Raw genomic sequence first — 24465 nt, 5'->3', positions numbered from 1 at the left:
GAAGCAAGAGATGAGATGTAGACACATGAAATGCAGTGAGCAAACCCACCTGGATTATCCTACTGCCTGTGACAGGAAATGACCTGTGGACCAGAGACAGAAACATGCTAAGGGTAAGATTTTCTTTCATGCTAATGTAGTCTGTCTTTTCCATACAGTCACGGCTGTTCCTAAGAGACTTCTACCGGGAGCACAACATTGAGTTATCCAAGCTGATGAACAGACTTGGACAGCCCCTTCCAACCTGGCTCCGAGAGGAACTGCAGAACTCCAGCTGGAGCTGAGAGGGACTCCCCTGTTCCCAGTGCCACTGGGATGTGTGGTGCTCCAACGTGTGCTATGATGCCATCTCTCGTCAAGCCAAAACAAGTGGACAAATGAGCAGTAGCAGAGAATGTGCATGTGGAGCCTTTCCCCACCATTGGGAAGGGCTGCTGCTTCTGACACTGCCCTGGGGCATGGAGTGCAAATCTCATTCTGGAGTATTAATGCTGTGTCACACTTTGACTCTTACTTGCAGGAAGGATTTGTAATGCCTGCCCTACTTCAAGCAGGAGCGAGAGCATGGTTAACACTTTATGTTTAAATTACTCTTCTCAGTATATGAAATGGGCACTAGTTGGAGGGTTAACGTCTTTCTCCTCTGAGTCCAGAAAAAAAGATTTAAGAGGTAAGATACAGAGCCCACTGATGAGAAAAGAGGAACAGGTTAAGAAGAGGGGAATCTAGTCCAGTGAACCTCAGCTTTTACCCAGTAATCTATTATCTGGCAACAGCACGGTACAAGAACGCCTCTTTCCTCCCCAAACAGAATACGGTAGCCATGACCATTAATTACTTACAGTGCCACTGCGTGTGTGTGCTGGGGACTGCGCTGTCTGGCAGACATGTAACAGGCATAAGACTGCCTCTCCTTATCTAGCTGCAGCCTTGCTGGTGCAGTATGACTCTGGTCAATGGGCAGTGGGAGATAAGGCAAAGCTGCAGGTACTGACACCACATTCATTTGTTATCTTAGGGAAAAGGTTGCCATATGTAACAACATGGCAAGTATTTCTATGTAGGGGCTTCAGCCATTTCAGAAGCTACACAAGGAATGGTAAGTCAAGTCAGTCAGTTCCCTCAGAGCACTGTGAAGGCCTGTGTCAGCGGAGCACCGTAGCTGGGGGAGGCAAAGCTCAGGTACTGTTACATAAGGCCGAAGCAGCTAGAAGCAGACAGTTCAGGTCCCCCTGCCTGATTAACTTAACTTAAAAAAAAAATAAAAAAAATTGTCTTTTCCACAGCTCCAGGGCCTCTGCTAACACCTGTTTAATCCCCCTGCAGTCCAGCAGTGCAAGGAGAAATAAAAAAGCCCAACCCAGCGTAAGTACCGCTAAGATATACAGGGAGAGCTTAGCGTTTTAAGCAAGAATGTGGTTTCCTGTATCCAAAAGGGGCTGTTTGTTTAGATTACTATTTCTGCACATAGTCAATAATTTAAGTACACTACGGTGCTGTGCCTCCTCTTGCAGTTGCTGGATAATTTTTCTCAGAGGAAATCCTCCATCACGGCTGTGCGTGTTTTCTGTTGCTGAGCCATGGGCTTCTGAAGTTGTGCGGGTTGTTATCCCTCCCTCCTGGGCACAGAGGGACCTGTACCGCTGCCGTTCCAGGGAGGGGCAGGATCCATGTGAACACAGGTTATGGAAACTTCCACAACTGTCATGAGCTCCTTTTCTCCTGTCAGGGGAGAAAAGTTGCTTCAACCAAGCTTTTCCATTGAGCCTTAGGTATTGTGTATTTCTGAATGAATGGTGCATTTACCGTTGTATTTAAATGTATATAGTATGCAATATAGTATTTTATTTCATGGGCCCTTGGAAAGGGTTATTTTGTGCAGCCAAAACAAAAAGGACAAAGACTAGAAACCCCTCTCTCACTCCTGTTAGAGAGAAGAGCCCAACTTCCTGCACTGGATCATGTATAGCATCATTCACATTGAATGATAATGAAGAAATTCTTGGCTCTCAAAACTGAGCACAAGTGTCCGAATAAAAGCTAGAAGTAGTAGTAAGTGGATTCAATAAATGTACTACTTATTTTTCTTCCTTGTGATGCTTTGGAGTGATGTCATAGACCGTAAGCTGGCAGAAAGATAAAGAAAAACCCTGGAAAACATATTCCAGTTCTGGAGGGCAACAATGGTGTTTGTTTTAATTATAATTGTAACTTCTTTTTGCAGCTGTAACAGTGTAGTAAAGACGTCTGTCTTGTTAGGTGCCGCTGGAGGCTTGCAGAAGCCAGTAGAGCACACAGAACCTGTGGCTGGCCAGTCATTCTTACTGGGTTGTGCTAGTGATGACTTTTGAGGTATTCCCAGCTACTGCAGTAGCTCCCAGCTGCTATGTTGCAGCAGCAGAGCTTTTGCTGTGCCCTTGCTGTCCAGATGTGCAGCCATTGCAGGCCTTGGCCAGCAGCCCATGAATAATCTATGGGAACACAGAACCTTATATTCAAGTGGTAGCAAAACACTATTTAAATAGTCACAGTTGTGACAGAATTATAAAATAGCCTTTCACCTCTTGCTTTACCAAGCACTTTAGAAACAAACACAGCATCAGCAGAACAGGTATTTTTTACATACCACCACAGGAGGATCCTAGGACTGATGCTACTGCTGCTCCATTACGCACAGAGCTTCCTTCCTTCACTTAAGCCATTACAGGTTGTCTCTTACACATTTACTTCATGCCTTACCTCGGGACTGTGGTAAATCTTCAAGTAGATGGATTCAGACATTAAAAAGAAAAAAAAGTCAAGGTACCAGGAACAAATTTGGAAGGGGCTTACTAAATGTCAGGGCTGTTAACTGGCAGTGGTCCTTCAATCAAGGCAGCAGAGAACAGCTCTGTGTTCTCATTATTTGTCCTTCCATCCCCCCCCCATTTCTTCGTTGCTGTGCTACTTCTTTACTGCTTACAATAATGGAAAACAAATCACCTGCTATGGCGAGATCCAAATGTAGGATATCCTTATCTGATTTAGCCAGACACACTGATTACTTTATCCTGACACAGTCACTTACTTGCTACTGACCCTCACAGCTCGTTTTGACAGTGGAAATAAGTAGCAAATAAACCTTGTCTTCTTGCCTCACTATTTAGTAAGGAAGAATTTGACAGTAAGTAGTTAGCTTTCAAGACAAGGAAAATGTTAAGCGTAAGACATTACCTGAAAATTGTTTTGTAATGTATTAATGTTTTCTTTTTTTGGCATAGGAAACTGAGTCATCAGAAAGGTATCACAAGGGCCTGCAATTTTAATAGTAGCCAGATCAGGTCACTTCAGAACTGGAAGCGTACATAGCAGGTGAGAACTGTCAAAACAAATGTTAAGAAAGAAATTTAAAAATAAAAATTAATTAAAAAAAAAGCAAGCCAGCAGAGTGCATATACCAACCTTAACAAAGAAAGCTCAGCAACATGAAGCCAAAACTTTAACTCACTCACTCACTCACAACCTCCAAAATTCAACCAATTAGAAAAATACATACTAGTTGACTGCTAATTTGTACAGGAAATACAAGGAACTGGTAAAAACACGCACTGAAAGGTAGAAGACATTTTAAAGGCTCTGGGAGGAAGTCTCTGTAGGCAGCATCATAGATCAAGTCTACATAAAATCTGATCCTTGAAAACTGCAATTTTTTTTTTTTTTTAATCAATGACAGTACTGCAAAAGCATAGTCTTGGCAGAAGCATACAGTTAGTGGAAGTCAGAAAGAAACAAACACGAGTGTGTAGTTGTATTAATCTAACAAGCACCTTGATCAAATATACCAGTACTATTGCTTTCCAGCAGTTTTACATATACAGTTGATAAGAGACTCCTTTGATTCCTTGCTGATCATTTTGCTGTATCGATAGTAATATGGAAAGAAAAGTAATGACAAACCAACCTGAACATGAATGTGGTTGCTCATCCCTTCGCTGACTCCTGACTTACACTGTGCATCACTGAGTAAGCCACCAGGTGAGTGTGATCTAACAAGCACAAGGGTTTTCAGCAGCCTGCCTCAAGCTAGGAAGAAAAACTCCATTCACTCAGTAGGATATGGAGTGAGTAGTGGTACACACACACACACACACCCCTCCAGTTATTAGGACTTTTTTTTTTTTTTTTACTATTGTTTGTTTCTGTCTCCTTCCTTCTTCATGCCTCGTGGAATTAAAAGAAAAAACAATAACAAACAGAAAGGAAAAGAAAGAACAAACCCACCACCCACAAACATTAAGAACTGTTAATTAATTTAACTCTCATCTCTGAAAAACACTTTACAAGTTGGTTTTGCTACAGCAAAGAATCCCTGACACTTTCATCTCCAGTGCTCTGGAGTGGAATATGTAGAAATAATTTATTGATCTATTCAGTCTATTTTTAGCTTTAAAGAGCGCTTTCTTTCCAAGACGCAAATCCTCCTCATTCTCATCTATATTGCTTTATTGACTTCTCTAGTCTCTCCAGAATGCTTGCAGACCATATGTCTGTAATTCTGACATTGCAATAGCAGGCTGAAATCCAGCTCAAGTTTACTTTGCAGTAACAACAAAGGATCATAAATCAGACTGTTCTCAGAACCCTGCCAAGTCAAGTATTGGAAAAGGTGCACATCGGGATTTACAGCAACATGTTGACACTAAGGCTCGCACAACTGTTGCCTGCATAGCCCCAGCATTCCTAACAATGATGTACTCCCAGTTGACTTAAACAAGGAAAACTGAAGCATGAAATCAGAGAAAGTTATGGAAGACCATTCCAGCTCTGTGCACATATACTATACACAATAAATTTTAATGCATCGCTAGCATTTCTCCCCTCAACCCCTTAATAGTTCATCATGCCCTTAGTGGCAACAGAGTAATTGTGCAGTGCAGAGTGTACAGCATTAAGAAGTTAGTTATGCTATAACTGCAAACAGGCAACATCAACGAGAAAACAGTTGCTTACAGAGCACAGACACTGTTGTTATACCAACAATTAACAATATACAGCAGTGGAGTTACCTTGTGACAGCTCACAAAGCTTGTATTTGGCAGGTAGCCCTGAGAAAAAGCTTTAATTCATGGTAGGCTCAAACTGAAACCCTAACGCAGAATATCCCCAGACTGCACTTGCAGTTTTCACAGATTAATGATGCTCTTTGACAGGAGTTGTTGACCACCCTGCCCCCAAGTTCAAGTTCCAAATGTGAGCAGGAAGCAGAATGAAGATCAAAATCCACATTTAAATTGTGCTGAGGAGTGAGAGGTAGTAAACAAAAATGGTAATATTTAAGACTCCCTTGTTATTTTACCATAATCACATCATATGAAGCTCTAATTAGGACGTAGAGAAATACCAAACTATTCTAGATAAACTGTAGTTGAGAGCAGTTCGTGCTATCACTAGGGATGGATTAAAAGCAAAGTCATACAACAGTTGTGGTCATAAAAAATATGTATATATTTTTATAGTTAAGTTCCACTAGCCTAACCTGCATTTTTAATTTTAGATTAAAATTTTTTAAGTTTAGATTAAAAAAGAAAGTCATCAATGCTGTTGTAGTCATCAACACCTTTATGTTTTTGCAATATATCTCCCACGTGCATCCTGGAAGCTTCATTTTAACACTGTGCCCTTTTCTCAATTCCTGAACAAGAAAAACAAAACCAAAAAACAACTTTCCCAAATCTTATAGAAAACTACTTCACATTTATGTCACATTTCAGCTATTATTTATACCAGGATGTGGTATTAAATTTCATGGACACGAACCTTGCTTACTCCATTTCTGCTGGTGCTGGTTCTTACAAAATTCTTCAGTGTGCTCCAGCACTATGTAGCGGTGGCCAAGCCAGATCTAAATGTGCTAAGCTTGACTAAAAACCAAACCTCCACCCCAATAAAATGCTAACAATTTAGGTTCAGTGTACCCCTACGAGGGTGTTTCTGTCAGGGTTTTCTCCGAGAAGGAAAATACACATCCCAAATAAATACTAATGAAAGTAAAGAAAAATTTGAAAGAAACACGCTTCTCAGCTAACTCTAGTCCTACCTGTTAGGTACGTTATTCATCAGATGACAACTCTGATTGTTTGCTGGCTGTAAAGATGCTGAAATTTAAAGGCAGGTAATGTCCTGCTACATCATACTCCTGGAAAGGGCTTCCAAAAGGAAAACCTTCACAGGCAAGAAAGATGGTTGTATGTGAGTATGTCCTATGCACTTCCCTACAGAGGGGAGAAGGGAAGCAGGCCCTCTCTGAGGCTGATGTACCTGATTTTTACAGAAAAAGGCTGCATCTGTATCAAGAGATTCATTCCAAGCAATGAATAAAGCCTTTATTTTATCCACTGCGTTAAGAGCTAAATCAAAACATTCCTTCTGATGACCCAAATAGCCAAGAATCCAGATGTTATTTTGGCACATCTACCAACTTCACTAAAGACAGTGAAGATTTACTTCAAGATACTACCACCTCTAAAGACTGAGAAACTGTGCAGTAATCAAAAGATCACATTTAGATACACTGCTGTCCTAGAAACAGCTTTATTTATAAGATCACATATATAAAAGTGGAAAAGACACTAAATGGCCATTAACTTCTTCAGGGAAGAAACATATTTCCTGTGGTCCCATCAAGAAATAAATCTAGCAAGTCAGAGAAAGTCATTGTGAACACAGGACACATGAAGACGTACCATCTAAAGATCTCATTCCTCTTACCTTCAAGGAACGGACAGTGAATAAAACTTTAGCAAATGTGACAATAACCCACTGCAAGGTCACGCATTCCAGAATTTCATCCATCTTTGTGCAACTGGGGGCCAGGCCATATCCAAATAGCTGTAGCTATTAGTGCCGAGAACCAGTAGTCGCCAACCCAAGAAAACAGCTTGTCAGCTATGTAAAAGACATTCTGTGTTAGAAGTGCTCTAGAGCATCCAGCTGCTGTGGCAGACAGTCTTCACTGCAGCCACCACGTGCTGCTGATGAAGGCGAGAGCCCTAGAGACCATTTACTTCAAATGAAAAAACACACAGGCTGACTGAAACTCAAAGGGAATTGGAGGCAGCTGTAACCTCTGCTCTTCCACAGGTTCTCTGCTGAAGTGTCTTCAGAATTTCTGAGCCTGAGTACTTCCCCCATGTCTGGAACAGTGACCAAACTAACAAGACTGCATTGGATTTTTTTTTTTTTTTTTTTTTTAACTTATGGTAAACTAATGCTTCTTTGTTCACCATCATCTCTTATAAAAGAAAGATTACCTCAAGAACCTTCCAGGCACGTAGCAGGAAAAAAACATCTCCTTTCTCACTCTTCCTGTTCTTGTTCAGATACATTTCCATGGCTCAGGAACAACAAAAGATTAATAGATCTGGAGATCCAGGATGAAGAATGTTCTGACAGGCCTGAATAAATGACAAGGCAGCCCTTCCACGCAGCTCCCTGAGTGCTCTAGTTTTCAGAGAGAAGACTGGAAACTTGTGAAACTACTGACCTGTGCCTCAGACCACTGAGCTGCTTGTTCAGTTGACATCAGTCTGAGGTGAGATTCCCTGGTTCTTCCTCTGCTTGGGCCCCGCAGCTGCTAGAAGACAACTCTTACAGGGTCTGTCCTGCTACTGAAAACATTCAGCTTTCTTGCCCATTTCTTTCTGCTTCTTTCCTTCTAGAAGATGCTCTCTTCTCTACCCTTAATTGCTCTCCATAAACAATGGAAAGGAAAAGATTAAACTTTATTAGAAAACACTCATTTTTTCCTCCCAACTCTTTTCCCAGCCCTGAACATGTGAGCACCAAAGGGCACAAAGTGCTTCAGGAACCCAGACTTGCCGGAGGTGAGGCCGTGCCATCCTTTCAGAGGCCCGGACGTCTCCTCAATAACAGGCAGCTCACAACCAACACAGAGTTAGCTTAAAAACCACAAAATTTAACACATACTTACACACATTGGCATTTATAATTAGCACATAACCAGGCCGTGGAACACATGATGGAGGTATACAAAGGGCTGCAAGGGGGCCTTTAAATAGTTACTGTTGCAGTCAGAATTAAGAGGAACCTCAGTCACACTCCTTGGCTTGTGCAGCACAGAAAGACAGACCAAAGGAGTATGCTCATCCGCTTTGTCCTACGCTTGTGAGTTAAATTATTTCTCAAGAATATCATTGAAAATATCAAACACGCATACGCTTTTAGCTTGCAAAAACTGAAACCTTCCTATTGTCATTGGCTAAACCCAAGTGGCAAAATATATTACTACTGAGACATTAAGATTCTTAACATACATCAAATCCGTAATTATGACATTAAAAAAAAAATTACTGTGCTTGTGTGCTTACATATGGCATTAGCCTTCCAAATTTCCTTGGCATAAAAATATACACTTTCTAAAATTAATTCTCTGCAACAGAAAACTGGGTAGTCTAAACACCTCTCACAACTCACAGGAGCAGACTGCTCATCTTTAGCACTTACATCAAGCACGAGCAGCTCCAGTTTTGCACAAAGCTCTGGAAATACAAAGCTCCACATTATCACATGGTATCCCTGCTGTCCAGAGCACAAGAGGAACCCGGTGGCCAGCATAAACATAGACACTGCTCTGGGATGCCCCAGGCTTACCGCCAGCTCTGCTCACATCCATCAACCATCCAGTCAGAGCAGACCTCAGCCTCTGCAGAGGTATGGCATCCACAGAGCACAACCAGACAAGAAACTTCTGGGTCACAGCTTGTGTAAAAGCTCTGGCCACCTGCCTCGTGCTAGCTGTTATTCCCCAATGAACCTTAGACTATCTACAGCACTCACAAGGCTGGCCAGTTCCATCAGAATGTCAACATCATAGCAGAGAGAAGAGAGAGTCAGTCTAAGAAAACGAGTGTTTAATCAGGAAACGAGAAGAGACAAGGGATAAGAAACTGATTACAGGAGAGTAATACCCCAGCCAAAAGAAACACGATTGTACAACTCCAAACGACCAGGATCAAAACGTCCTAAGAGCCAGCAGTGTCCAGCAAAGGACACTCTTGAGAAAGAGCCCAAGCACTTCTGGCAGTCACCAGGCAGCTTGGGGCAGTCTTGGACCTTGCCCAAGCTCCAGCCTCTGCCCTCCGCAGCTGCTGCAGAAAGCCACAGAGGTGGCCCTGGCCCTGCTACTCCAGTCTCAGCTTCTCTCAGCAGGAAGGTGCTGAAAGGAATGGAGGGAGCACTGACTGTGCACAGCAGTCCCAGCCTCTCCCGACAGGAGATGGTATGTGGAGTAAGAGAAGCCCATACATAAAAAAAGTTTACATATTTATAAATGCCAAAATAAATACTTAAGACAGACTCCCCCACCCCTCAAACACATGCGCAATCACCCTGCAAACTGCTCGCAGGACAGCCTCCAGGGGCTCAGGGAAAAAAGCAATGACTACGCCACAGGGCAGCCAGCTTGACTTCCTTCTCATTTCCTGATGCTTCTGAAGCCTGCAGCCCACTGGGAAGGTGGAGGAAGAGCGAGCGAAGCAGAGCACCGACACGCAACAGTGCTGGAGAGGAATGTCATGGTATAAATACATCAGATCAGTGGTTTCCAACAAGTTAAAACTAAAATAAAAAAGACACCAGAAGGAAGGATGGTGTAAATGGAACTACACTATGCGGAGCAAAGGGTTGTGTGGAGCTCCACCTGCTGTCACGGTGAGAAGGTGGTCATTTCCAGAGAGACCCTTTGCCACAGATCCTTTGTCTGCTTGCCACGCTTCAGGTTCTGGAGAATATCATTAAACTGCATCATGCCCACGGGAGTCAGGCAGAAAGCGCTTCTGGCGCTGCGGATGGCGTTCACAAAGTCATCGTAGTCAGCTGGAGCGAGATGGATCAGCCGGTAATGGATGTACTGGATGGGAAGAGGGAAAAAGCCTTGAGGTATTTGCTCACCTTCATGCTGGCAACACTTCTGGCAGAACTCAATACCCTAATCTGCTACCCCAGGATTCAGAGACTCTAACAGAGGACAGTTAGCTGAAAAAGCAGGCCAACGCAACTGCCAGTACCTGCAGGTGTTCTCTCCTTTGTGAACACCAGACAGTGGCATAGCACAGAGCAAAAGAGTCAGCTAGAATCATTCTCCATCAGCCATCAGCACTGAACCCTCACACTATTCATTCTGCAGGTTGTACGTGGGGACCCAGCACATTCATGGACATCATCTTCACTAAGAGGTATAGTAGGAGTAAGGCTTGCACTGAGTTGCTACAACATATCTCTAGGGCTAGCACACAGTCATCATCTGTTTCCATCAGTACTTCCCTCAACTAAGGCCCCAAAACTACAAGTCCAGTCTTCAAGAAATCTGTTCCTCTCATGGAGCTCAGAAAAACAGCTCAAGTAAAGAAGCGGTCACTTCCCAGAAACATCATCCAGGTGACAGGACCAGTTAACCCAACCCGGACAGTATGTCTACAGAATCACCCTTATGGTCACTTATTCAAGAGAAGCACACAAGGGGTGCCCTGTTTATACTGTTTCAAGAAACAGGCAGCTGGCTCACAGAAACACACTTGCCCTGTTTTCAATAAATCCTGAGACTTCTCATCTGTACTGGTGGGTGACCAAGCCACTCCTACTATAAATGCCAGCAATGGCACATCAGCCAGTCATGCCAGGACTTTGTTACGAGGCAAAGACAGACTACAAACAAGAAAAGAATAAAAAGGCCAGAATGAGAGGTGGACAAGTGGCTTGAAAACATAGCAAAAAAACAGTACAGAAGTTAAAAGGCATGGGTTAACATTTAGAGTGAGGAAGAAAGAGGATGGGGAACACAAAACACCTCTATCCTGTGTAGCGAGCATCAGAGGCAAGAGGCCTTAGAAGAATGAGTGCATGTGGTCGAGCACACACAGGCAGTACGTACAGGGCAGGCAGCAGCCCAACAGGCAGGAAGACACACCACATGTTACCTGCAAGTAGACCTGCTGGCACCTCTGCACCAGCTGGTGGAAGGCTGGGGTGCGCAGGTGGTTGTGCACATGCGCAGGGTTGAGCCTCTGTAGAGCTTCCATGATGATATCCTGCAGCACAAAAGGGTTCAGCACTCCCTTGGCTGCACCGACGCAAAACTGATGCAAGTAGTTTACACCTGCACAGGAAGAAGTCAGAACAACAGTGTTAAGGTAAAAGACACTCAAGAAATTAGGCACATTCCAGGAAGAACCTGGACTTTAGCATCTTCTTCTCAGTGTGATGTATCCTCCAGCAGTTTCAGGGAGAGTCTAGCAAACTTACGGGGACAAGCAGTTATTCTGATAAATCCATCAAGCCTGAGGAGACTCCAGGTGTTACCTCAGTTATTGATATTCCCTGTTCACCTGTCTTTAAAATGGATATGAAAGAAAACTGATGTGACACGGTAACTACTGAGACAAGAATACACAGCGCCTCCTCCCACTGCTTCCTGCCTGCTCATTTAGGAAGCACGTGCGCCCTCAGCACCCAGGTCTTGTGGATACTGGAAGGAGATTAAGGCTTCCCCACTACGGTGGAGCTTTGCTAACAGTAGCAGAAGTCATGCCACCAGGCAGGCTGTTTGTAGAGTCGTTTTTAAGCTCTTGCTGCTGATGAAAGAATTGAAAAACATGAGATGACAAAAAAGACCCAAGATCAAAGTGTAACTAAAAGAAAACAGAACAAAAAAGCACTTGGTGGTCTGAGCACCTATTCCTATTAAAAGTCTTCATAGAAAGCATAAATACACACAAAGAAGATAGAAATATTTACAAAGCAGTGGAAAGGGAAAAAAGTTATTGTTGTAGAATGGAAGGTCTGAGCCCTGTCCAATCCCACGCACTTTTAAGTGCCTCAAAATTCAACAACATGCTTAGAGAACCCAGAAATGGATCAACTGCCTGGATGAAAGAGCAGCAGGGATCTTTGGAAAAACTCTCAGAAATGAGATCAGGTACCAGACTCACCCATTCTTTGAAGTTTCATTCTTAGAAGAGCTTTTCCCCCACCCTCCTTAGTCCAAATCCCCAAAAGTGGATTTCTGCTGAAGTACTGCTCTGAGCCTTACCTAGTTTTGCAGCCAACCCAAGGAGCCATTTTACATCCTCCGTGTAGGGTGGGCTGCGGGAGAAGTTGTTGGGATGATCGCTCTGAGTTCTTCGGCCAAGCATCTCCAGAGCCAGCATCCCTGTGAGAGAGGGGCAGCCAGAGTCAAGCAGCACTTCTGCCCAGAAGGACTTCATTCACTGCAATGCTACCTCACTGGCCTGCCCTTCATCAACAGAAAATTCCCTAGCTGCCAAGAGTCCACAGAGAAACAGAATGCCCATCTTGGAGGCTGTCATCAAAGGAAGCAGCTGGATCTGCTCCGGACTATGCAATCTGCAGAGCCATCACACCCCACTGGAACTGCATAGAGACACTCTGCTAGATCTACAGCAGGATCAAGTCCCAAAGACTGACAAAAGATGTCCTGAAAGCAACAGAGAGCTTCAAATTTTGCAACAGAGAGGCTACCTAAATCAAACGACTTAGCTGCAACGACAACAGGCCAACAGTGAGCGGCAGTAGCATAAATTTGCAGACTTATCCCTAATTCCCCTACAGTTCTTCACACAAATTCTCCCATTTAAACAGTTTTAAAATACTAACAGGAGCTATGTAATGTAAAAAGTCTGTTTTGGTCTTCCAGACCCTCTTTCTCCATCTCCCTGTCTCTTATTCAGGCTATTAAAATGCCTTTCATGGCTTACTACTTACCCCCATGATGCTTCCCATGAACATCTGCACCCCTTCCTGACTGGACTGGTACTTTCCCCTCTAGCTTTCAACAAAAAAACTCAGGCAATCTCCAGACAGTCTTTCTTCAATTTCTTGCTGTTTCTCTTCCTTTGCTGCCCTGCAACAGCTTTTCTCATACTAGGAGGCTCCCTCCTCCCTCCCCAAGTACCTGCTCTGTTGGACTCTCACTATATACGCATAGCTTACTGCAGCCTACACTCAAGCACAAACCCCACGACTGACATCCTTGTACGATGGTAACTTTATGCACAGACTCTATTTCCTCATAACTAGTGTAACTGAAAAAGGAATACTAATTTACATACGCACACTTCACGTCAGTCTTCAGCCGCCTGGCGGGAGGCACAGGGAACATGTCTCTGTGCACGTGAAGACTCAACTGCTATTATTAAAAGAGGTGTGCCCACACCTCCCATGAGCAGCAGGAACTGAACTTCTTTTCACAGACACAATTTCCACAGCCACCTCCACAGAGCCCTACCAAGACTCCTCTAAAATACAGTAGCTGAAGGGCAAGCTTCTTTCCAGTTCTAACCCACTTAGCTTTCTCTTTTACTCCCATAGCTCTCAACATTTTAACCTCCATATATGACCATGAACTGACTTTCCCCACGTAGCTAGGATACTATCCTTCTCCAGCAAGTGCAGCAGCAAGTTGCCAAACAGTAAAAACCCGTAGCCCTGCCCTGAATCTTTCTCAAGGGGGCCACAGAAACCCACTTGGCTGTCCTTACCAACTTGGTATGCAGAGTGGAGGTAGTGCAGACCCTGGGGGCTCACAGGCTGACTGTGCTGCTCATCCTCGGCAGGAAACCCCCCTGTAACGAGGGAGTTGGGCTGTGAGGACAGAGAGGTCAAGGAAGCCCCCTGAATCGCTGGGAACGTTGATCCTGCATGGACACTTCCTACTGAAGAGAGAAAAACAGCAGCATTAGGACTCACCAACCAAAGCCTAAGAGAAGTTTTACTTGGGCCAATGTATTGTTTTCTTACCCTAAATAAAACAGTACAGAAACCAAAAAACACAGACTTGCAACTAAAATACAGTGAGCTAAAAACATCTCTATTTTGTTTGCAAGCAGGGCCTAAGTGAGTTGATAATATGCTTGCCCACCTCTTCTGTAGTATACTATGGATATGCACGACACATGTTTTACATGTAAATACATGTGCTGACTCAAAGGTCTTTGCTGTTACTAAATGATGTCTGGTTCTGATTTCTTATTCATGCAGATGTGTCCATATACATCTGGTGAGAAACTGCTGAGAAAAATCATTGAACAGGAACAGTATTAAGTTTCTCAAAGGAAGTCCAACATTGCAAGGTTCCTCCAGCTCTAAGTCAGCTATGACACCATCCAGATACTATGTGGGAAGAGGGCTACTACAGGCTAGCTGCCCATTGACTCTCATGAAGAAGTGCTGCTGCACACCTTGGTAGCAGGTATCTACAGTAAAAACAGCAAAGAAACTTGAGAAGATTCTGTCCCCTTTAGACACTGAACTAATACAGGCAAATTTAAGGGAAATCACAGGAAAATCCATTACATTGTACCACACAAGCTTGTATAGACAGCAGTTAACATTAAGTCAGTAAGTTGTATTCTGACAAGGGACTCAGGTTAATCTTTGTCTCTCAAGAAATGCACAGAGAGGAATTTTTTTTTTTTTAAATGTTTACTAGTGAATAGCTGAATACCTGAGAACAATATGCCTCCCAGGACAGATCTGTCTGACCTCCTCAGCCAAGCAGACACACAGTGCCAAATGACCCACAAAGTGGGGCAAAATCCACGCTACATTTTACATTTGGCCAAGGGGAATAAACCACAAGAATGAACTGAATTGTTGCCAGAGCTCAGTTGTCACCATGTGGCTATGTACTTCAGGAACAGCAAGACACTATTTTAAGAACTGAAAGTAGAAGTTTCTGAAAGCCTTAAACAATGGCAACTGGAAAGGGTGCGGTTGTTTTTTCCTTCTGTTATTTTAAATGCTCTAGCATAAGTTAACAGTTCAGTTAACAACTCAGTCAGCACCGGCTATTCCAGTGCTGCACGCTGCTTGAAGGGTCTTCACCGCTGTTCTAGCCCCAGCACAACACGTGAGCAATCATTCAGACTGCCACTGATGTGATTCTGCCAAAACATCTGTCCACCCTACAGAAGTTCCACATTTCAGGTACTGGATACCTCCAATTTCTTAGGGTTGGAAAAATATCTATTAGTGCTACTGTCTGCTCCTTGCACTCTCAAACCAAAGGAATCAAAAGTCCGCTCAAGATCACCTGTGCTCACCTTGTCCTAAGGAGTGCCCACTGAGGCTAAAGCTTCTAGTAAGTCAGAGGTCAGAAGGGCCAGGAGGTCCAGGGAACTGAAGTCTGAGAGCTGAAAATAATCTCAATACTGTAAATTTACCTAGACATCAATTAAAGCCCCACTAGCTGAATCAGGTTCCATTATGAATCCCAGTACCACTGAGCAGGCGCAGCTTTAGGCTGTGGTGGATTTGGTCAGAGTTCAGAGCAAGAACTCTTGTCCCAGGTGATGCAGGTAAGGAGCAGGACTTGGTGGGGTACAGCTAGGAGACACAGCAGCAAACCTATGCTACGTGGAGTGCAGGGCTGTAACACTTACTCGCTACGTTGGAAGACAATGACAGTCCTGTCTCACTGTGGTAGGGATGCACCGCTATCTGCGTCATGGATGGGACTGGCACACCAGGGAACGACACTGCTGTAGCAGCCAGTGATGGTGTTGTTACCGAATAGGGGTACTGTGCTCCTATGAATGCTGGATGGACACTCTAAAGTAGAAGAAGACAAAGAACAGTCATGCCTACTGTATCTCACCATTTCCAAGTCCAAAATATGATGTCCCCACACAAACCCCAAAGCATGGGAAGTCCAATTACAAGGAGGAAGCACAGCAAGAAGAAGTGCAGTAACTACTTCTCACCACACAACTATTACAACTGCTTGTTCCTCCTCCATTTAAATCTAATCACTTTGCATAAAAACATTCCAAGAACTTTCACAAACAGGCAGAGGTTAAAATAACCGTAAATTTTCCCTTTGTAGTCTCTATTTAGTCTCAAGATGACAAGGTTTCTGTTAAGTACATAGCGTGTGTTCTGAGAAACCACAGAGTAATAAAAATTAAAAACTACTGATATATTTTATTTTCTCTTGAGACTTTACATGCACCTACAGAAGGCTCTTTATCAGCCGAAAAGCTGAGCCAGAGAGCCAAAGCAGGTATCACAAACCAGTAAGTGAATATAGGACCTAGATCTCAAAACACAGCAAATCTCAGCCCCACGCTCTCCCCAGCCAGACATACTTCCTCTGGAAGCAGTTACACAAAATTTCTGTAAATGAGCAGGCTATGGGTAAGACTCACCTGCGGGTACGCTGAGCCAGGCACTGGGAAGACAGCTGGACGTGGCATGTGTTGGATAGTGTGTCCAATATACTGGGGATTGCAGGGAATGTGAGTCTGAAGGGTGGTGTAAGGGTGGAGGCCCTGGGTATGTGTATGCGCCATTGCCGGTCCTGCCATTGTATGCTGCTGGTACATGGTTGACCCCATAGAGATCACTGGCATGACCGTCGCTGCTGCGGTTACTGCAGCTGCCACTGTTACGGTGGTTGGCTCAGAGGTCACCCGGTTGTCTGACAACCCACGTGCTGCTTCTGAGGCAGCCCGTGCACCACTGGCACTGCAGCCAGTGGCACCTTCTCTCTGGGCTGGAGTCCCACCAACAATCTGTTCATAAAGCCAGTACCACTGGTGAGCTACTTCAAAGAGGACTTCTGGGTACACGCCACCTCCCTTGGCTGCCTCTTCTACTGCCATACAGGCCTTTTCCAGCATCAGATTGTCCTGAAGGCAGGGGGAAAAAAAAGCAGAAGCCAAGAATAAACAAACAGGAACCCAAGAAAGCAAACTACAACACGAGAAAAGTATAAGGCACTCTAAAGTGAGTGATGCTTTTGGGAGCAACTAGATTACAACTATACAGCAGAATAGCCAGAGCTATTCATGAAAGACAAATCTACAGAACTGAGACTAAGGGCTGTTCGGTAGCAGAGAGGTGCCAATCCCACAAGTAACAGCACGTCCCTGATGCCGGAAACCAGCTTGTGTCAGCTAGTTAGCCCCCATTCAGCACTCACCTGTTCCTTGCACTGCACCAGAGCCCTTTGGATCTCATTTGGGTTCAGGGCATGGGCGTGGGGCAGGCAGCTGAGCGCCAGTTCAGCAGCTGCCCGCACCATGTTGGAGTCTCTGGCCCGCGAGGCTCTGTCCGCCAGTGACGCCACCTCTGGGGGGGTCAGATGTCCATCCCAGCACTCCACTAAGATGTTCAGGGCTGCACTACCGATCTCCATGGCCTGCCCTAAGAGTAAAAGAGAAGACTCTCACACTACTGACCATGCTCAAGGGAGTTCCTGTCAGCTTTCCCTCAACAGGAGGTGCACTCACTTTCTTCAGTTACTGCAACAGAGCACTGTTGCTCTCCTTAGGCTGAAAATCAAATATAAGGCTCTTCCTCCCAAAACACAGGACAGGAAAGAGCCCTTGATAACCAAGCAGTAAGTGAGGGTATCATTATCAAAGTGAAGCTAAAGATGCATTTGAGGCAGTGAGAGGAACATGAAAGGGTCTATGGCTCTTGAGGACTGAAACAAAACACTGTGCGAGTCACTGGTGCTTAGCCTATGCTGCTGCCATCATGCCTTACATGACAGCCTTACATGACTGCCACAGCATCATCAGGTTTAGGAGTAAGCTCACCCCCTGCCCCTTCCTGCCCAAAAGCCAGCTTCCCAATTATGTTCTGCTGTAACCTGTGATCCAGGAGACATGGGAGGAGTAAGTTCGAGAGAGCCAGTTGGGAGACACAAAGTTGTGCAGCCCTAGTGCATACAGCCCAATTTCGAAGGCGCAGAGGTGAAGGTTGCGGTGTGGTCCCTGGTGCCCACCACTGGAGGAAGGGTGGGTGAAGATGGAGGTACTGCTGTTTCCACCTGCTTTGATAAGGACTGTCTTGGCCAACTCAAAGTAGAAGTGGGCAGCTGCCTCTGAAGGCTGGTTTGGGACATGAGGAGCATGGCTCTCCAGCCGCCTCCCTTTATACCTAGAGAAAACAAGAGGAAATTTTCAGTCAGCAATGGTACTCCAAGTTCTCTAGCTGGGGTGCAAAGTTCCTGTCTTTAGGGTCCAGAGGAAACAAAGAAACCCTCCCACGAAAGTACTTCCTGATGCACATATGCTAGCTCCCAGACATCAGGGAAGGCTACCTCTGTGCATTATGTACTATTAATTACCTGCCAACTTCCACAGTTTTTGCACGGGCTCCCCCACTGGCTCTCCTACTACCACTGGAAGAGGAAGATCCCAGTGAATCACTTGAAGAACTGCTGATGCTGTCACTGTCTTGTCCTCTGCCCCAGGATGTTGTTGCCCATCCCCCACGTAGGGGACGCCGACTGAGCGTTGGAGAACTGTCAGAAGTAGTTTCAGGAGCACTGCTGTCAATACTAGCCATGCCTACAACACCAGAACACACACAGTAATGTCAGCAGGTAGCCCTCTGTATAGGAACTGCTGAGTCACGGCCTGAACCACTGATTGAGCACCTGGAGGAAAGACCCAGTCAGCCCTGGGAGCACAGGTGAAGGCAATTCACTGTGTGACCAGAAGGGGTGGAGCCTGGCTCCACCTTTCTTAGGCCTCATTTAAGGGCTGACTGCCACTGAGGAAGGATCTCTTTCTGGAGATCCCTCCTTGGTGGAAACTTTTCCCTGTGAACCCAGAATCTTCTGGTATGGGTGAGCGATCTACTTCCCTTCCTCTGTAGCACCTTGCTATCGTGCTGGTCCTTCCACCTCTTTTGTAATGCTTTTTTATTGTGTTGGTCTTTCTGATCCCTACACCCTCATACATCACTGACAGTCTTAAGACCGGTCATGTCAGTGACAATTTAATTTTGCAAACTGGAAGAGAAGAAATCAATCAGTTTGACCACACATATCACTTTGAAGTTCTTGGCTTAAAAAGCAGAAAAGTCTGAGAACGATGTGTCTTTATTTTCCCTTTCACACCACATCCCAGCCACTCGCTCCATCTGCTTTTAGAACATAACAGTAAGATGCAAATATACATACAAACTCAAGTTCTACAGATGCCCTTCTGTTGTAGGCTGCAGAACTTACACAAAGGTTTTCCACATCCTCAGTCTCCAACTTATACCCTTCTGAAGAGAAGCATGTTGGGCAGCAGCTCCTCTAAATTTGTTTCTGGACCCAGGAGCACAGTGCTCCTGGGTCCAGAAACAAATTTACAACATTCTATTCCAGATATCTAATCCATTAACCAGAACATAGCTGCTGTGAGAAAAGCATGCACATGATAAACTGCAATTCATTAGACAGCGGAGAGGAAATCTGTGGATCAAAACCTTTTCATCCAAGCCAAACACCTCAGAGACAATCAACTGCTCCTGTAGTACAGGAAAGGCTGACAAGTGGAATGAAAGGGCAAGGGAACAATTGAAACCTCAGCACAGTGCCTAGCACAGTACTAGGTGTTAGTTACTACCTGTGTGTTTCTTCTTCTGTCTGACGGGTGAACCCCAGCATCGCCCATTGTATCCACCTCGGTTTCCAAGGGCCAGGCGACTGGGGACCTTTCCCTCCTGTTTCAAGACAGTGGATTCCCCAGCTGGCTCACATGGGGACCTCTGAGAGCTCTCTGCACAAACAGGACAGTGACAAGCTAAACATTAACGATTTGTTTCTGAATCTCTAAAATCATTAAAAGATGCAAGAGTTTTATAAAATTGGGGGTATTTATGAGCAGGATTATCTCAATTTTTTTTCTGTCTTAAGCATTCCAGCAGATACTAGGCTAAAAATATTGAAGCTTAATAACGTAAGATTTTGAAAATTTGCTGCAACTATGTTTGGACAAAGTTTTACAGTAAAAATGCTCCAGCAACCCTAACTTTATTGTATTTATCCTTAGCTACAGCTCATCTCTGTGGGAAGAGTTAAGCAAGCATCCACTTTCCTGCACGTAATGCTTGTAACCAAAGTGTGAGCACAGCTTGAAGAAAATGATACTGTTTATCTCTAATGACCTTCAGCAATCTTAGTTATTTATCTTGCACGAATTCATAGAATTGCTCAGGTTGGAAAAGACCTTCAAGACCATCACATTCAACCACAACCTAACCATACTACCCTAACTCTAACAACCCACCACTAAATCATGTCCCCAAGCACCACATCCAAACGGTTTTAAAACACATTCAGGGATGGTGACTCAACCACCTCCATGGGGAGCCTGTTCCAGTGCTTAATGACCCTTTCTGTAAAGAAATTTTTCCTGATATCCAACCTAAACCTCCCCTGGCAGAACTTGAGGCCATTTCCCCCCGTCCTGTCACCACAGAGAAGAGACCAACCCCAAATGATATAAATCATTCTGATTACTACTCAGTACAGATGTGAATTTACAGTTCAGGTTTTACACTGATGACCAAAGGGTTTTGGCATAACCCTTATAAATCACCTCTTACCCTGTGAACTCTTCTCCACAAAGGTCTCAGGACTGCTCTGAACTGCTGGGCTTACACCAGCTTGCTGAGCGACAGAAGTCCCTGGAAGCTGCTGGATAGCTGCAGTGGACTGGGCAGCATGTTTGGAAGGAGATTTTTGATTTGCTACTGTAGGCTTGCTGGAAGAGTAGAAGGAACTCAGGGTCTGTGGCTTGTGAGTCTGACTCTCTCTGTCCAGAAGTTTGTCTAAAATCTTTAACAGCAAGAAAAAAGAATACATATAAAAGAGCTTTTCAGATGGGTAAGAGAACAGGCATCATACTAATAAACAGTGGGAATGTACCACAGCAGTTTCCTGGAAGACAATAAATTCCACTCAACTGGAGAAGAAAAGAAAATGCTTATTCAGCAAAAGGAGGCATCACTTCCTCACACTGAAGATCAGCTAGGCGCAGTTGAAACCCATATGGCCTGCATTGCAGCAATTCGTTTGTACTCAGTAATATCCCCATTTTCACTTCAAAAAGGCCACAGGCTTCACTTGAAAAGCACCTAAACTCACAATTCAGAAGTATTTCTGCCACATCAAGGACAGAATAGAGGATTCTACATTTTGCGTCTGTCATTATATGTTCTTGTTTAAGACATTAAGTTGCCGCACTCAACATCCAAAACATCCATATTACAATTACTGAGAAACTGGCAAAGTCTCTTCAGACTTTCAGACACTAGAGAAATTGCCTTCTACCAACCTACAATAACACTTTCTTCACCTTATTTATTACAGAATTGGGGAACAAAGCTTGACCACATTTTTTGTGTTTGTCCAGTTCTACTCTTCATTCTACACATGAAATGAACACCATAGGTCTGACAGAGAACTTAGTTTTAGATGACTGGCATCATAATCTCACTGTTCTTCCTCATGCCAAAGAGGATAACAAAAGAGCTTCTGCTTCAGGTGAGAGAAATACCCTAACAGTATTCTTACTGGGAGAAGTGTTTCTTAATAAAAACCTTCTTGAAACTTCAACAGTTTTTGATAAGTTTTTTCCTCTGGGTCACGAAGCGGGGGCAGAATTGTACGTGCTCTCTCTTGCATGGGACATTAAGGCACAGGTGGATTGAACTTGTATATAGAATAAGTGAGAGATTAAAAAAAAAACGCTGCAGCAAAACAGAAATAATCCCCATACAACAGAACAACAGACACAGTGTATACTGAAAACCTCTCAGACAGAAGACTTGTTTTAGCAGTGAAGTAAAAACATTAAACACAATCAGAAAGCATCTCTCAACTGGCACTTAAGAGACCTTTGGTAAGAGCACCTCCTCCAGGGGAATGCATAATGTGCAGTCAGATTTTCCCTCGGTGAGAGAATATAAAAACTAACAACGTGCTTGCAAATCATCAGTGAATGACACAGCGACTTATGCTCACTGGAAAAACTGAAATCCATCAAAACACAACCACAGTTCACTCTGCATCTCCATGTCCCCTTTTAAAGGGAGGCTCACCTTCTTAAGCTTTGATTGATCATCCTTGTAAGTAATCATCAGGGCTAGTGCCAGATCTCCTTTCTCCCTTCGAGTGCCTTCACACAACAGAGGATGTTCTGCTTCACTGACAGTTGTCTTCATGCCTACAGGCCAGAAAAGAGAGAGATGAAAAGACAAGAGAGCCCATGGGACTACACTGCATCCTTAGCACCATACATCCATTTCAGACTATTTTACTCACTTCATGGGCAGGCAAAAGAAGAATTTTTCCTATTTTTCTGTTAACTTCAGAAATAGGTCAGGAATAAACAGGAGCTACTGTATGTCCCCAGAATACCAAGCATGCTACAGCTGCCAGAGCAATCTGATCAGAACACACCATAGAAAAGAGGCCAGACATTCACAACTTCATCTTGAAACAAACTTTTCCACTTTCTGCAAATGCTACAAGCCAGCATTTCTGCTCCATACAGAACTCATCTTTGATCTTGAATTACTGCTGCTAGTCTTTCACCATTGTTGTCTAACCTCTTCTGAAATGATTGCCTTTTTTTCTCTGAAACTGTTCATCCTCATTAAAGCAATACATCTTCCATCACAAAAGATCAAAAAGAAAGCTAAGACAATTACTACTTTAACATTCAGATCCTGTCCCATGCCACCCCTTTTTTTTTTTTTTTTAAAGCTTTGCCAAGGCACCTCAAACCTGGCATGCAGAATATTTCTGCATCTAGTTCTGACAAACCATGCAAACACTTTCATTTCTATATCAAACTGGAGCAAGCTATCACCTCTTACTACCCAAAATGAGGCAGGATGTGGAATATGGATGAGGAAACACTCTTCTTGTAAAAGATTCTTACCAAGAGCAGCAACGGCTGCTTCAAAACCAAGTTCTTCATCTCCAGGCATTTCATTATTCCAATTACGACTTGGGGGCCTACAGCCTGTAGGAGAAACCACTGAAAGAAGACAAGAAAAATAGTGCTCAGCTTTCAGAACTAGGATCTCAGGGTAAAAGCTGTTTCTCAGAGCTTTCTGAATTTGCAGAGCTTCCCATGTTCCTATTCCTAATCCTTCTATCAGTTTCAAGACCACAGCAATATCTTGTTTTTTGCCCTTTCTCTCCCTCTAAATTCAGAAGCCTCCTAGCCAGGCAGGAATATTGCCAAGCAAGCCATCTAATCTCAGGTTGTTGGTTTCTTTTTTTAAATCCTACACTTATCTTCCTTTGAATATAACCATCATAATAGCAGAAATGTCAATCACTTTAACAATTTTACAAAAGCACCATATTCCAGCACTGCTTGTGTAAGTTTTCAGTTGCTTCCAAATGTAAAAAGGAGAGAGAATTTATATCTCATAGAATCATAGAATGGCTTGGGTTGGAAGGGACCTCAAGGATCTTCAAGCTCCAACCCCCCTGCCGCAGGCAGGGCCGCCAACCTCCACATCTAATACTAGATCAGGCTGCCCAGGGCCCCAACAACCTGGCCTTGAACACCTCCAGGGACGGGGCATCCACAGCCTCTCTGGGCAGCCTGTTCCAGCACCTCACCACAGTCATAGTAAAGAGCTTCGCCCGATATCCAACCTAAATCTTGCCTCCTTCAACTTAAAACCATTTCCCCTTGTCCTGCCATTATCTACCCTTTCAAAGAGTTGACTCTTCTCCTGCTTGTAGGCTCCCTTTACTGGAAGGGAAGCTGCAATGAGGTCACCCTGCAGCCTTCTCTTCTCCAGGCTGAACAAGCCCAGCTCCCTCAGCCTGTCTTCATAGGGGAGGTGCTCCAGCCCTCTGATCATCTTTGCGGCCCTCCTCTGGACCCCCTCTAACAGCTCCCTGTCTTTCCTGTATTGGTGGCCCCAGACCTGGATGCAGTACTCCAGATAGGGCCTCACTAGGGCAGAGTAGAGAGGGACAAACACCTCCGTCTCCCTGCTGGCCACCCGTCTTCTGATGGAGCCCAGTAGAGCAACATGGAAGCAGAGCAAGCAATAGTATGGGAAGAATCAAGATTAAGTTGTTATTATCCAGTGAACATTTTCTGTCTGAAAACCCCTTAAAACCTGGAATCTCGAAAGATTCCCTTTGCACATTCAAGCCAAAGCAGACAGTACCTGGAGTGCACAGGACATCAAATATAAAGCTAGCCAACATGAGAGGCAGGACAGGACGATAATCACATAATGTTCCTTCTCGCAGTTCTTCAGCTCTTCCTCGGATAGTATTCATCTCATTAGTGACCAAGGGAATCTTCTTCAAGAGGGCTGCAATCTCAGACTCCTGATATGCCAGCTTCACCTGGTAGTAACCACAAGGAAACAGAAGCAGCTGTCATCAGCACCATTTTTCCCTATATGTATGTTGAAGTACAGCAGTAGTTTTTTACTGGTTCATTACACTACAGCAGTTTTTAGCACCCAAGCCATTTTCACCATTCTTTCCACAGTCAACACAGATCACAGAATCATTGTAGAATGGCTTAGGTTGGAGGGGACTTAAAGATCATCTGGTTCCAACCCCACCGCCATGGGCAGGGTTGCCAACCACCAGATCAGATTTTCAAGTTTAATACA

General features: G+C 44.3%; 2 protein-coding genes across 9 annotated transcripts in view; one reads left to right on the top strand and one right to left on the bottom strand.

Annotated features, from left to right (window-relative positions):
• NDST2 (N-deacetylase and N-sulfotransferase 2) overlaps window positions 1-2086 on the top strand; it is a 105307-nt gene extending 103221 nt beyond the window's left edge. For all 6 annotated transcript variants that reach the window (XM_021397751.1, XM_021397752.1, XM_021397750.1 and 3 more), the window contains one exon: window positions 159-2086. In XM_021397751.1, the coding sequence (XP_021253426.1) occupies window positions 159-284 (126 nt within the window). In that variant the 3' untranslated portion in view covers window positions 285-2086. The remainder of the gene's footprint in view (window positions 1-158) is intronic.
• Window positions 2626-24465, bottom strand: part of ZSWIM8 (zinc finger SWIM-type containing 8) — a 71298-nt gene continuing 49458 nt past the window's right edge. The window contains exons 13-27 of one of the 3 annotated variants that reach the window (XR_002439095.1): window positions 24007-24190; window positions 22749-22847; window positions 21904-22028; window positions 20407-20638; window positions 19425-19577; window positions 18152-18374; window positions 17672-17961; window positions 16997-17220; window positions 16221-16703; window positions 15456-15624; window positions 13554-13727; window positions 12086-12205; window positions 10974-11152; window positions 3941-9907; window positions 2626-3358 (exon numbers count right to left, since the gene is read on the bottom strand). Coding sequence is in view for 2 of the 3 variants with exons in the window: in XM_021397748.1 (XP_021253423.1) it covers window positions 9704-9907; window positions 10974-11152; window positions 12086-12205; window positions 13554-13727; window positions 15456-15624; window positions 16221-16703; window positions 16997-17220; window positions 17672-17961; window positions 18152-18374; window positions 19425-19577; window positions 20407-20638; window positions 21904-22028; window positions 22749-22847; window positions 24007-24190 (2859 nt within the window). In the remaining variant the exon portion in view is untranslated. Of the gene's footprint in view, window positions 9908-10973; window positions 11153-12085; window positions 12206-13553; window positions 13728-15455; window positions 15625-16220; window positions 16704-16996; window positions 17221-17671; window positions 17962-18151; window positions 18375-19424; window positions 19578-20406; window positions 20639-21903; window positions 22029-22748; window positions 22848-24006; window positions 24191-24465 lie in introns of all 3 variants that reach the window. The other 2 variants (XM_021397748.1, XM_021397749.1) reach the window with 2 other exon arrangements.

Source organism: Numida meleagris, chromosome 5 (genome assembly GCF_002078875.1).
Source record: "Numida meleagris isolate 19003 breed g44 Domestic line chromosome 5, NumMel1.0, whole genome shotgun sequence".
Classification (NCBI taxonomy): Eukaryota; Metazoa; Chordata; class Aves; order Galliformes; family Numididae; genus Numida; species Numida meleagris.
Note: the sequence above shows the minus strand (reverse complement) of the source record. Positions and strands in the feature narration are given on the sequence as shown.